Source organism: Coenobita brevimanus, chromosome 92 (genome assembly GCF_032717465.1).
Source record: "Coenobita brevimanus isolate Jiangsu-jjx chromosome 92, ASM3271746v2, whole genome shotgun sequence".
NCBI lineage: Eukaryota > Metazoa > Arthropoda > Malacostraca > Decapoda > Coenobitidae > Coenobita > Coenobita brevimanus.
In genome coordinates this window covers 22758028-22773066 of record NC_137045.1, presented here as the reverse complement: position 1 = coordinate 22773066, position 15039 = coordinate 22758028, and the positions used below count along the sequence as shown (strand labels likewise).

Here is a 15039-nt window from a genome sequence, read left to right as displayed (position 1 = left end):
GTAAATAAAATAGAAATGTAAATAATGTTAATAAAATAGAGAACGTAAATAGAAATGTAAATGAGTAGTATTATAAGAATATGAGTATATATACTAGGAGTAATGAAAGTGAAAGTTTCACTCTAGCATGTGTGAATACTATGAGTTATGAGAATGAAGGTGAAAGTGACATTCACTCTCAATGCTAGTATACAGGATGAGAAAGTGAATGCTACGTATTTTACTGAAAGAAATTGAAGCCCTACAGTGACAATAAACTACTATTACTGAAGGAAACCTATGGATAAAGACTGTAGATATATATATGTGTTATATAGTAACAGAAATATAAACTGTGAGTGTTTTTATGAATAATAGACAACACTAGCGGTGAACGATCGGAAGTGGGATGGTCATACGCCCTCGTAATTTTCATTGCTTTCACAGTGTTTTTTTTTTTTGGAGTATGGATTCCAAACTATTTGAGAATCATAGAATAGTGTTTCCAGTGATAATATCAGGCTGTGGTATTCATATTACGAGCTGTCGGGAAGTGTAAAGTGGAGACTTCATTACCCAACTTCAGAGGTCTCCACAAGTCCTACGGTACTTGACGAAGGCTCAACAAACACCCCAGGAGAAAGCTGAAGGTATGTGCCATAAGCATATTTGATTTTAATATTCTAGGACTAATAATTGATTTTTGGCAAATATTTTTAAAGAGTCTGTCGGAGCGCGAATATGCCCGCGGGAGCCGCAGGTCAATGCAAAACAAGCCCGCGGTTTAAGGGTTAACTAGGTAGAGACACAAATGTGGCATCCATCCAGAAACAAAGTCTCCACACTCTTCCCCATGTCTTGCTGTGACAAGGCGCTGTCCACCGCAAGGAAGCATCAGTTCACTGCACAGGACAGCCCTTCAGGGGCAGTTTTTTGTCTGTGACTGATGGGTCTGCATGCCCAGACAGACCAGGGTTACTTTACCACTGTACTACCACCATCCCATGCACCAAGACATTCCCCATTTTTCCACTTATATCTCCAAACAAAAATGTTTTCTCCTTCCTCTCAAGCATTTCCATATACTGTACACCTTCACATTCACCCAGAACTCATATATGACATACAGGTACACCACTAATTTTATGGCACCCTTGGTTCCACAGCCTTGACAAATCATCTATTTTGCTAGACTAACAAAGGTCACATATGTCACATATAAAAGTCCAATACAGGCCACTGAAGGTAATGTACGGGTACGTATAATAATTCAACATTACACCCCAGATCAGTGTAATCACACTCATTTTTAAATTTATGTTTTTATGAAATAACTGAGCCTAGTTCATTACAATGCTATTCACCAAGTCTGCTCCATCACTCTGATGCTGTCAAAACCATTCCATTGTAACTCAATCATGCTCCGTACTCTTATCATCTTCCATAGTTCTTCAAAGGTTCATTTGCTTCTTCAAATCAATGTGCTTCTTTATATCATACACAGCCACTGAACCAATACCATATATCACACAAATTGCACATGGGAACACCTTGCTCCAATTTTTTTCAACAGTTCCACATCATTCCGTACAGTCAAACCTCCTTGACTGCTGCTTCCATTATTATGATGTTATCAAAAAACTGCATCACCTTCAATACTGTGGGTAAAACTGCAGTGACTGCAGTTAAGTTATAAGAAAAACTGAAGAAACTCAAGGGAGCTGCTTAAATACCGTGCCCCTCCTTGAAATGAATGCGCTAAAACAGGGAAAAAATATACAGTATTACCATTTTGGCAACTGTAAACAACATTTATTGGAGCATGTATGGGTGAGGATGAAAGTAGGTATACAAGCATGGGTGATTGTATGTGTGTATGCTCCGACAGAGGACCGAGTGGCAAGATTGAAAGATGAGTTTTGGGCAAGAGTAGAAGCATGTATGGACAAATTTGAGAGGAGCAAGAGAGTGCTTTTGATTGGAGACATGAATGGCAAAGTTGGGAATGAACGAGTGGATGGAGTGGTTGGTCAGTGGGGTGTGCCAGCTGAAATAGATGGGAATGGTAGTGCTTTGGTGGACATCTGTGCTGGTAAGGGGTTGACAATAGCCAACACCTACTTTCGGCATAAGATGATCCACCGGTATACATGGAGAGTAATGAGGAGGATGGATGGTGAACTTATTGAACGAAAGGCAATGATAGACTACGTGTGTGTGGATGAGCGAATGAGAAGACAAGTGTTGGATGCAAGAGTGTGGAGAGGGTGGGGGAATGGAGTCTCGGACCATCACTTAGTGATGGCCAAGATAAAGCTGCAAAGAAAACGGTTAAGGAGACGAAGGGGAAGACAGGAGGAAACAGCTCCTGTGAGAAGAGTGGAGAATTTGCAAGATAGTGAGAAAATGACAGAGTACAAGAGTATAGTGGAAGAAAGATTGGGAAGGTATGAGCTAGAGCAGATGGAAGGGGTGGAAGACCCATGTAAAATATTCATGGAAGAGATAGGCGCAGCGTGTGAGGTGGTTGTGGAGTGAGGAGGAGATGCAAGGGTGTGCAAGGGACAGCATGGTGGAATGATGAGGTGAAATGAGCTGTGGAACAAAAGAAGAACGCATATAGTGAATGGTTAGCGAGTAGAGGTAGGGGAGAAGATGAGAGAGAGAAGAGAGAGGTATTATGTGACGAGGAGAAGGGAGGTGAAGAGACTGGCGAAGGAGAGTAAGAAGAAATTGGATGAAGAGTTTGGGAGGAATCTGAGTGTGAAATGGAGGGAGAGTAAGAAATTGTTTTGGAAGGAGGTAAAGAAAGTAAGGCAGTGTGAAAGGGGATATAGTAGGGGAGTGAAAGATAGGAATAACAGATTGTTGGTGGAGAAGAGAGAGACTCTGAGGAGATGGAAGGAGCACTTTGAGGATTTGTTGAAGGTAGAGAGTGAGAGCAATGTGAGTATAAGTGGTTGGTGAATGGCTGGGAGAAGAAGAGATGAGAGGAGGGAGGAAGAGAGCAGTAGGGCAGAAGTAGTGGAAGCAATGAAGAAGATCAAGATGGGAAAGGCCCCAGGAATTGATGGAGTGTGTGGTGAAATGCTGAGGTATGGGGGTGAGATTGTTGTGGAGTGGATATGGAAGTTGTGTAGATTGGCTTGGGAAGAGGGAAGGGTTCCAGAGGACTGGAAATCAGGTATAATTGTTCCTTTATACAAAGGAAAAGGGGAGAGAGAAGTATGTGGTAACCATAGGGGTATTTGCCTTCTTAGTGTGACTGGTAAAATATATGGTATAATACTCATTGATTGGGTTAGGCATATGACAGAGGAGCTAGTTGGAGAAGAACAAGCGAAAAGGGTGTGTAGATCAGATATTTGTTCTAAGATGTTTAGCAGAGAAGTATCTAGGGAAGAGCAAAGAAAGTGCATGCTGCCTTAATGGACTTGGAGAAAGCTTATGACAGAATAGACAGGCAAGGTATGTGGAAGGTATTAAGAATATATGGAGTGGAGGGGAAAATGCTGAATGCTGTGAAGAGTATGTACGAAGGAGATAGGGCTACGGTGCGAGTGGATGGTGAGCTGAGTGAGTTCTTTGATCTCAATGTGGGACTGAAACAGGGTTCTGAGATGTCTCCATGGCTGTTTAATATATACATGGATGGGGTTGTGAAAGAGGTGTAAGGTAGGGTAGTGGATGTGGGAGTGGCTCTAATGAATGAGGGTAAGATTTGGAAGATTCCGGTGTTGCTGTTTGCTGATGATACACTATTGTTGAGTGAAGATGAATGGGAGTTGCAAGGTTTGGTGAATGAATTTGGGACAGTGTGTAGGAGGAGGAAGCTGAAAGTTAATGTAAACAAAAGTAAAGTTATGGTGTTTGAGAGAAATGAAGTCACAGACTGTACAGTGAGGTTGGATGGTGAGGATATGGAGAATGTGAGTGGATTCAAGTACTTGGGTAGTGTGATGAGTAAGGATGGAACTTTGGGGGATGAAGTGCGTGAAAGGGTACAGCAGGGAAGGAAGGTTGTTGGTTCACTGAAAGCACTGATGAGAAATGGGGAGGTGAGTATGGAAGTTAAGAAGACACTGCATGATAGTACTGTGATCCCTACCCTGACGTATGGAAGTGAGGCGTGGACCTTGCAAGAGGGGAACAAGTCAAGAGTGAGAGCAGTGGAAATGAGTTACTTGAGAGTAGCATGTGGAGTGACATTGAGGGACAGGTTGATGATTGAAGAAGTGAAGGAATGTTGTGGGGTGGATGTGGATGTGGTTGAGAAGATTAGGAGAAATACACTGAGGTGGTCTGGACATGTGAAGAGAATGGAGAATGAAAGACTGACCTTGAGGGTGTATGTACTGTAGGTGAGGTGGAGGGAGGGAGACGGAGGGGTAGACCGAGGATGAGGTGGAGGAATGGAGATGAGAGGTATATGAGGGAGGGGGAGGGTGAGTTGGGGGGAGGGTAGTCAAATGGTGGGTGACAGAGCGACTTGGAGGTGTTTTGTCTGTGCCCACCCTTTGCAGGATTAGGGTGTTGGGCTATAGATAGATAGATAGATAGATCTAACTACACAAGACTAAAGACATTACTGTACTTTCTTTTTAGTATAATAAAAATTTCTTACTGTATTGCATTAAATTCTCCCAAATAGCTGTTAATACACTACTCTGACCAGACAGGTGAGTGAAGATATATGTGAAGACGTGTATGGCCAGTGCAGTAGGTCACTGAGAACTGTAGTTATATATTGATTAATAAGGTGACTGTGTGCCTCACAATGACTGGCTTCCACACACAATCCCAAAACATAATACAGTAATGCTTTGTGCACTCCACACTCACTTATAAAGTGCCTCAGTATTAGTAGCAGTAGTAGCTGCAGTAGTAATAGTAGTAGTGGTAATTGTTCCCTAGGCAGTATGGCCAAACAGCCCCGAGTCCCCTAGGAAGGCCAAGGACGAGACCGGGCTTTCCCACAGAGCTCTCAAGGGGTGTATGTTGTGTTGTTGGCACAGGTGATTGTGTGCAATGCAGTCTTCCATAATGTGCTTAATAGTATGGTGTGCTCTGTTGCATCCTGGACAGGGATCAGCGACAGTCATCCAGCCTCTTCTGATTACTCAGGAGGGCTGGATGATGCCCACATCTCAGCCTGGCCAGGTGAACCCTGTCCTTACAAGGGAGGTAGGATTCAGAAGGGTGGATATCAGCAGGCCATGCATGCAGCTGTATGTTGTCTTTGACTGACTAGATGGAGTAGTGAGTGATCTGAACATGCATATGCTTCTGGAAGCTGGTTTGAGGCAGGTGAGGGGGGAGAGACGACAGTATTTGTATTTACCTTTTATTTATTTTTTTAATAACAGAACGGAGGAAGGAAAAACAAATGAATTAAAAAATAATAATCCATACACCATATTACTGGTGTCCTCTGTTCATAAAATATCTGTAACAGTTAGACTTGAGCAGCTGTGGGTTGTAATTTGGAGGGAAACAACTCTGGGGAAGAGAGTTCCAGAGAGATGCAGTTCAGGGAATGAAAGAATTCTGATTGGCAGAAGTTCTGCAATATGGCAGAGTGACATTCCACTCATGAGCGCTACAGGAAATGAGCTACGCTCGTGGGGGCCCATCTCTGTTTCTCAATTAGTCAAATTTAGCTTTAAACTCGTTTAAGGGGCCACAGTTCATTTTTTTGGTTGAAAATGAAATTATGTATCAATCTATGTGAAACTACACTGGATAATAGCTATGATACCTACTTAAGTGTGTAAAAAGTTTCAGGACAATACATGAAAAAAAGAAAAATTTATTCTGTAAAATCTTAATATCTTTAACCTAACTTTCACTGACTACTGCTCCTAAGTGAGTAAACATATAATCATTTAAAAAATATCAGTGATTAAATTAATCATTTACAAATAAAGCTCAGGGATTAGTTTTGCCAAATATAGCTATTATCCATTAAAATTTCCTGTAAATTGATGCATAATTTCATTTTCAATCAAAAAAATGAACTGTGGCCTTTTAAGTTTTTAGACTGGACGTTCTCTTTGTCCAGGCTATTCCACAGGTCTATACATCTACAAGGAAAACTATATTTCTTGAAATCCTTCAAGCAGCTTGGCTTCATCAACTTCAATCCGTGTCCTCTTGTGACTCTCTTATCCCATACAAACAGATCTTCTCTGGCAATTTTATCGACTCCCATCATGGTCCTGAACAATGCAATCATGTCGTCCCTCTTTCTCCTTTCCTCTAAAAAAGGCAAATCCAGCTTTTCCAGCCTCTCTCTGTACAACAGATCTGCCAGACTGGGGACCATCTTGGTTGCTATTCTTTGTATTCTCTCAATCTTGTTTATATCTTTTGTTTTGTGTGGGGACCACACTAGGCTCACTTATTTCATAAAACCTTAAATTTCAAAATGAGTGTGATTACACTGATCTGGGTGTAATACTAAATTAATATACCTATATATTACCTCCAATGGCCCGTATTGGACTTTTATATGACATATGTGACCTCTGTTAGTCCAGCAAAACAGATGATTTGTCAAGGCTGTGGAACCAAGGATGCCATAAAATTGGTGGTGCACCCGTATGTCATATATGAGTTTTGGGTGAATGTAAAAGTGTACAAGTAATCCCTATAATACCCGAACACCCAATATCCGAACATCCCCACTAACCGGACATAATCATCCGGGGGGGGGGGGACAATTTTTCCCGCCCGTAATTTGAACTTGGCGCGCGGGGCGTGGGACAGCTTTGTTGTGGCACATCATTCCTCCGACGTCCCCTAAAGCGCCCCTGGATCCTCCCCACTTTCCGCCTGTCTCTCGTCACAAGTGCACACTCGTCGTCATGGCTGCCCCCGCGCTCACTTTTGTGGTGGTGCCTTACCTGCTGCAGGCACTCCTGCTGCTCTCGTGCCTCTCCTTCGTGTGTGTGATGATGGTCCCACTGCCTGAGAAGAGGAAGAGAGTGGTATTGACTCTGGAGAAGAAGCGGGAGATATTGGAGAAAGTAGATGTGGGGTGGTCTTCTTCCCGCATCCTCCGCGAGTTCAACCTGGCCCGATCTACTTTGTTTGATATTAAGAGATCCTGAGACAAACTCATGCAGCACACGGCTGACTTCTCGTCAAGAAGCAAACGCAACGTGGAGAGGAAGGTGATGTTTACTCCCAAGCTTGCTGCAGTCGACCACTCCACGTTGATTTGGTATTGACACCAACGTGCTGCTGGTGTGATGGTACGTGGTACAGAGATGAAGGCTGCTGCTGAGAAGTTCGCCAGGCGTCACGACGCCCTAGACTTCAAGGCATCCGAGGGTTGGCTCTTTGCATTCAAGTTATGGCATGGCCTTACCAACCGTAAAGCTCATGGCGAAGCTTTGGACGCTAACGAGGATGGAGTTGACGAGTTTCGGCACAAGGTGAAGGGCTTGATCGACAGGGAGGGCCTCACTCTCGGTCAAGTCTACAATGCTGACGAAACTGGTTTATTCTATCGCTCTTTGCCAACGAACACTCTAGCCCAGGAGACAGAGAAGCGTGTACCTGGCCGCAAGCTCTCCAAGGAACGGATATCTGCTTTGTGTTGTGCCAATGCTAACGCCATGCACCGGCTTAAGCCCGTTATTGTTGGCCGTGCAAAGCAGCCTCGCTGTCTTCGTGGGGTGATGGATGTCCTTCCTGTCGTCTGGTACCATTCTTTGAAGGCATGATTTACAGCCCAGATCTTCAAAGACTGGTTCCACCGTCACTTCGTCAAGGAGGTCATACATTAACAGACAGAGACACTGGGAATCCCACGCAACCAGGTAAAGGCCCTCCTTCTCCTCAAAAATGCAACTGCCCACCCGTGCGACAAGGACTTGGTGGCTGAGAATGGGTGCATTAGGTGCATGTTTCTGCCACCTAATACGACTGCTCTCATCCAACCAATTGACCAAGGAGTGATCGCGGCAACAAAGCGCCTATACCGACGGAAGTTCCTGGAAGAGGTGATGGTTGTTCTCGAGGACGAGGACGAGTGCAGGGAGGGACGGGACACGTGTGGCCAGCGGACTTTGGAAAACCTTCACCGCTACAACATCAAGTCTGCAATCTACAACTGGGCCAGTGCATGGAAGGAGGTCCCTGTCAAGACTAGAAAATGGTTGGTCTCGTCTGCTTCTCGGAACAGATGTGGAGTACGATTTCCTAGGTTTTGACGTGGATGACTTCCATGCACGTCTACATACGCATGGTGACGATGTTGATGTGGACGATGTGCGTGAGTGGTTGGATGACGACGAGGGCGATCCTGGGTATCAGACCTTGTCTGATATCGAGATCGCATCTTCAGTTGCAGGTGTCAGTACCCAGCTTGAAGATTCTGACGAGGATGGCGACGATGATGCGGACTCCTCTCAGCATGACACAACTCCAGCCATCCCCAAACTGAGTGCACTCCGGGAACACCTAGAGTTCATTTTCGACTACCTGGAACACCTGGACTGCGACAGGGAGATGGGGCCCTTGGGACTTGCGGAGGAAGTGCGCGCTTTCAGGCAGCGCATCATTAATTGTTAGAATCGTCGGTCCTTGCGTCAATCAACCATTGACAGTGTTTTCAGGCCAATGACCCCCGAAGTGCCCAGCCCTGGCTCCATTCTGTTGCCTCCCCAAGACAGGCCCTCATGCTCCGAGCCACAGCCCAGCACATCAGGCACTGTGGAGTCACAGCTCGACGTGAGTTTGCGTCTGTTTTCAGAGTCGTCTGCAGTGGGTACGCCATCACCACGACCCAGCGACGCACCCCTAGGTCACCTGCCAGTGATACTCTCGGACTCTGACAGTGAATAGACGCCAAGAACTTCTCCACTAGACCACATGAGAATTTACAGTGTTGTGCAGTGAAAAAAACAGTGCATTGTGTTAAGGATTTACAGTTGTGAGTGAAAAGACGATTTTTGAACTAAATTTAACGTAAATAGACTTGTGTGTTTTTGCTTTAGAAAATGGTTATAAGAGTGGAAAAAGTTAAGTGCAGAGTGCAACACTTATTAACTTACAATGGAGTATAAGTTAGACAAGAGTGCGCACTGTGAAGAGAATGGACTTCTGAGTGCGAATGACTAAGTTCAGTGCAAGACTTCATGAACAGTGTACTGCAAGTGCTTCAGGAAATCCTTCTTACTGTCAGAGTCCGAGAGGAGGCGGTTATTCATCGAGATGGCCATGGACTTGCTGTAAGTAGGCAGAATGTTTCATACTGTACTCTACTGTATTTTCCATACTATACTTACCTCAAACACCTCTTTTCACTCTTTTATGTCCCTTATTGGTGTGAATATGCTGTGTCTTAGGTGCTATGCATGTGCAGTAGGAAGGTGTTTTTCTGAGTTAGGCTGGGTTAGGGTCCATAACTACCAGTCCAGGAGCCAGGGACTTGTAAGTACCCAGAATGTTGAATATTGTATGAACCTACCTCAAAAACCTCATTTTATGCTTCTTTTGCATTTATTTCAGTCTTTTATGTGCCTTATTGGTGTGATTTGGGTCTTAAATAGATGCTATGCATGTCCAGAGGGAATTGTATAGGTGTTTTTCTGAGTTAGGATCCATAAGTACAAGTCCATAAGCTGGGGCCCAATATCCGGACAGGACGACCACTATCCGGACCTGCCTATGGCTCTATTACATCGGATATTCGAGGGATTACTGTATATGGAAATGCTTGAGAGGAAGGAGAAAACATTTTTGTTTGGAGATATAAGTGGAAAAATGGGGAATGTCATGGTGCATGGGATGGTGGTAGTACAGTGGTAAAGTAACCATCGTCTGTCTGGGCATGCAGACCCATCAGTCACAGGCAAAAAACTGCCCCTGGAGGGATGTCCTGTGCAGTGAACCGGTGCTTCCTTGCAGTGGACAGCGCCTTGTCACAGCAAGACATGGGGAAGAGTGTGGAGGCTTTGTTTCTGGATGGATCCCACATTTGTGTCTCCACCCAGTTAAAGGGGGCACCATAGTAGGCTCCTTATTATCACCCTGTTATTTTGTTATATGGCTGCCACACAGTGTTCTGTATGGTTTTCTTGAGGTACAGGAAACCACTGGGCATGTCGGGTCACCGAAGGAAAAGTAGGCAGCACTACTTCAAGTGAGTGGATGATGGTGGGGTGTACTTACTGAAGTGAAAAGGAATGGTAATGCACTGGCAGATACAGTATTTGTGTGGGAAAGGGCTTGGCAACAACAAGTACCTTCTTTAGGCACAAAGTGATCCACAGGTGTACATGGGCAAATGATAAAGAGGATAGGTGGTGAGTTGGATGAATGGAAGGCAGTGATCAGCTGTATGTGTTTTGATGAGCCAATGAGATCTGTGTTGGACATGAGAATGTATAGGGGTTGGAGAGTGGATTATCTGATCACTACATAGTATCCAAGATAGAGATACAGAAGTGTTGGGTGAACAATGGTAAATGTCAAGGGTTGGTGGTGGTACCGTCAGGGCAGAGGGAGAGTGGCCATGTGTGGTTTGCCACGGGGGTGTGCGAGATAGCTCCACCATGTGCAGTATTTGTGATGAGTGGGTGCATAAGATATGTAGTGATGTTAGAGGGGGACTGCAAGATGGTGCTGATTTCGTGTGTGTGATGTGTCAGGAAAACCATGTAGAAACTGTCAGGTGCGAGAGAACTGATCTTGCTATTGAGTCTCTTGAATGTGAAAAAGTTTTGTCATTTGAGGGGTATATGTGCTGGATCTGAGGCTGGAGGTGGCTCCTAGAGTAGTGGAGGAAGCTTAGGGAGCAATTGCGCCTTCCAACATTAAGAGAGCACTCCCTCCGTGGTAAGGGATCTTTGTACTCATATGTGACGTGTTAGGAGTGTAATGCTGCATGGTAGTGAGACCTGGGCAGTGAGGGGAGAAGGTGTTCCTTGGCTTGGGTGCACAGAGGTGACAATGATGAGATAGATGTGTAGTGAGTCTTTGAATGCGAGGCCTGAGGGGGCTAGGTTTGGGACTGAAGAGTTGAGAGGAAGGATGGGACTGGAGTGTATTGGTATTGTGGTGAGGAGGGGCAGATTGAGATGGTTTGTGCATTCATACAGAGACCTTGGATGGGCTTAAGGTAAGAGGTTCTGGGGCTAGGGAATCAAGAGTTAGTGGTCTCCACCATCTAGGATTAACTCCTTGGGTAGGGCTTCATCTCTGAATCTCTCAAAGCCATCAGAAACTACTGATTTTGCACCATCATTATTAACGGAAACCAGATCAGGTGCACAATAACAAAGTTTTTTAGCCAAAAAATGCAAGATAATGACAGAAGTGCAGATTTTCATCCAACAGTGATAATGGAAACCACTATAACTGAAAGATCACTGTAGTTACATTTTAGTTGTTCATATTTTCAGTAAACTGATAAAAACAGAAGTGTGAGACAACTTACTTGTGGATAAATTCAAGTTTCTTGTACAGATGCCACACAGGAGAGCCAGCTTCCAAGGCGTATTTGTCTGACTCTTCATAATAAGGCACAGGGGTATGGGAACACTTTCGTTTTCCTGTTGGGGCGTCGTATATCTTGTGCAGAAGAGGTCTAACATATGCAGCTAACTCCAAGGTCAAGAGAGTGTATGCTAACCTCAAATATGATACCCTTGCCTCCCTGCAAAGATGGAAAGAGAAAGCAAGAAAAAAAAAACATTCTTCAAAAACCACACAAAAATCCCATCTACAGTAATGTCCTTTAACATCTATTAACCTGTGAAATGCACAATAATCCATTCTAAGCTCTTCTGCAGTAAGCATAAAAAAATGAACATAAGCAAACTTTCTTGTTTTTAATAAAGAGCTACATTAAAATCCAAATTCCAGATTTCAATAAATGCCAGTTTTCCTAAACAATTTTGAAACAGTCAAGAACTGGAAAAAGAAAAACAACTAAAAAATATATTTACCTTCAAAGAAATTATGGTTTAGTTTTCAAGCTCACAATTACCTTGAAAAATTGCCATAGTGTCTACAGTGGCCAAGCTAGCTAAAACCACAACACTGCTTTGGTAATTTTTCATTTAAAAAAAAAAAAAAAAAAAAAAAAAAAAAAAAAAAACTGTTTACTGCTCAGCTTTCAACCCTGAACAGTCAAAACCATGATTGTGGGATATGAAATTTGAGCATATTACAGTGAATGATAAAGGGAATGCCATCTACGTGGGCATCTATGCATATAACATGGAAATTATACAGATCCAGTTTTCCAAAAAAAATTTAGTTTCCCCAAACTCTCTTCATTTCAACCATTTCAGAGTTGGAAAACTGCATTCTGCGTGTATTTATCTAATTGTATTTACCTAACTGTGATATACAGGAAATAAGCTGTGCTCGTGGGGTCCCATCTCTGTTTCTCAATAAGTCAAATTTAGCTTTAAACTCATTTAAATTTTTAGACTGAATGATCTCTTTGTCCAGGCTATTCCAGGGGTCTATACATCTATAAGAAAAACTATACTTCTTGATATCCTTCAAGCAGCGTGGTTTCTTCAGTTTCATTCCGTGTCCTCTTGTTACTCTCTTATCCCATAAAAATAGATCTTCTCGGTCAATTTTATCTACTCCCACCATGGTCCTGAACACTGCAGTCATGTCTCCTCTCTTCTCCTTTCTTCTAAGGAAGGCAAATCCAGCTTTTCCAGCCTTTCTCTGTATAACAGATCTGCCAGACTGGGATCCTTTTGGTTGCTGTTCTTTGTATTCTCTCAATCTTGTTTATATCTTTCTTTTTGTGTGGGGACCACACTACTGCTGCATATTCTAACCTGCGGCAAATCATGGACACTATCAATTTTTTCATCGTCTCCTCATCCATATAATAAAAAGCTACTTTTATACTGTATTAATCATGAGTTTATAAGTCTTTCTAACTGCCTTGTTAATGTGTTTTTCAGGTGACAAACTGTCCTGGATCAGCACTCCCAAATCTTTCTCTTCTCATGCTTTTGTGACTGGTTCATTACCCATCAAATAATTCAATGATGGCCTCTTGGTACTTTTACCCATTTCCAATATTTTACATTTCTTTGCTTTAAATTTCATTTCGCACGTTCGGCTCTAATCGTGTATCCTATCCAGATCCTCCTGCAGCATTTTACAATCCTCCTCAACCTCTACCTTCCTCAAGATCTTTGCATCATCAGCAAACAGACTTGCATAACTGTTCACTCCATCTACCACATCATTTACATAAATCAGGAACATTACTGGCGCCAACACCGAGCCCTGTGGGACTCCACTTGTTACTTCCCTCCATCCAGACATCCTATCCTTTATTACTGTCCTCATTTGTCTGTCTCTCAAAAAGTCTCTCATCCATTCCAGGAGGTTCCCTTTCATTCCTACTATATGCTCTAGCTTTCATATTGGTCTCCTATGAGGTACCTTGTCGAAGGCCTTCTCCAAATCTAAATACTGTACACACAATCCACCCAACCATCTCTCTCCTGTAGCACATCAATCACTCTTGAGTAAAAACTCAGAAAGTTGGAAACACATGACCTTCCACTTCTGAATCCAAACTGACTATCAGCCAAAATATTCATCTTGTCCAGATATTTTATCCACCTACAGTATCTTTCAGAATTCTTTCACACAATTTTGCGACCATGCTGGTTAGGGACATTGGTCTATAATTCAGGGGTTCTTCCCTGTTTCCTTCCTTATAAATTGGTACCACATTTGCCCTCTTCCATTCTTGAGGAACTTTCCCCTCTTCCAGAGAACACACAATTAAACGGTGAATCTTATCTGCAGTTGTTTTCTGCATTCCTTCAGTATCCAATTAGAGATTCCATCTAGTACTGGGGCTTTCCTTACATCTTGAGTTTCCAGTAATTTATAAACTTCCTGTACTTCCACTTTTATATCTTTTATCACTACATTTCTAGTCACTCCCTCCCCCTCCACAAACTTCTTTTCATTAGTGAAAACTGATTGGAAACATTTGTTCATTATCTCTGCTTGCATTGCTGCATCTTTATAGACCTCTCCTACTTTCAGTTTGGTGATTCCTTCCTTTTGTTTCAGTTTGCCATTGACAAATCTATAAAACAGTTTGGGTTCATCCTTACATTTGTCTATTATACCTTTTTCAAAATTCCTTTCTTCCTCTCTACGTATTCTTGTATATTCATTTCTAGTTCTTTTATATTCCTCCGTTGTTCTGTTGTTACCTCTCTTTCTCCAATTGTTCCACGCCTTGTCTCTCTCTTTTTTTGTTATCATACACCTTCTAGTAAACACTCCTTTTTCATGTTTTCTTTCCCCCTTACACTTGGCACGAATTTTTCCACTCCTGAATTATAGAGGCCTAGAAAAATATCCCACTTCTTCTGTATCTCCCTTGTTTCTCTGAATTTTCTCCAATCTGCATTTTCAAAAAATCTTCTCAAACCTGTAAAGTTTGCTTTCCCAAAGTTGTAATCTTCCCTGCCTATGAAGCTCATCTCTTGGCTCCATGTTCCCTGTTATCATCTGGAACTCAATGACCACATGATCACTTTTTCCAATAGGACACAGATATTTCAAGGATTCTATTACATCGGGTTCTTTGGTAAACAGTAAGTCTACAGTGCTTGTCAGAAGTATCAAGCGCCCTGTGTCCCTCCTATGAAACAAACCTTTCAACACTGAAAAAAACATATAAATAATGCATTTTATTTACCTTTAATGCTTGATAGGGTGTCCTTTACGCTTCTTCACGGACCTGAGACGTCGTGGAAGTGAAAGGGCGAGGTCCCTGAGGTGCTGAAGTGGTATTTTTTCCCAGGAGTCACGAATGGCTGCTTCCAGCTTAGGCAGAGAGCTCACGTCCTTCCCTTAGAGATTCTTCTTTAGGAGGTACCAGAGGTTTTCTATTGGGTTGAGGTCTGGGCTATTGCCTGGCCAGTCTTTCATGAATGATACCTTGCAGTCACGAAGCCAATTGGTGACCGATTTGGCTTTATGAGCAGGTGCACCGTCCTGCTGAAACACTTGTGCACCTGAAAGCTCGAAGGACTCAGG

The 15039-nt window shown here is 43.1% G+C and overlaps 1 protein-coding gene across 1 annotated transcript in view; it reads right to left on the bottom strand.

The window, feature by feature from the left end:
- Positions 1-15039, bottom strand: part of LOC145412139 (protein unc-13 homolog 4B-like) — a 789854-nt gene that overhangs the window by 227772 nt on the left and 547043 nt on the right. Inside the window, exon 13 of the mRNA XM_080282072.1 lies at positions 11429-11647. Coding sequence (XP_080138198.1) covers positions 11429-11647 — 219 coding nt within the window. The remainder of the gene's footprint in view (positions 1-11428; positions 11648-15039) is intronic.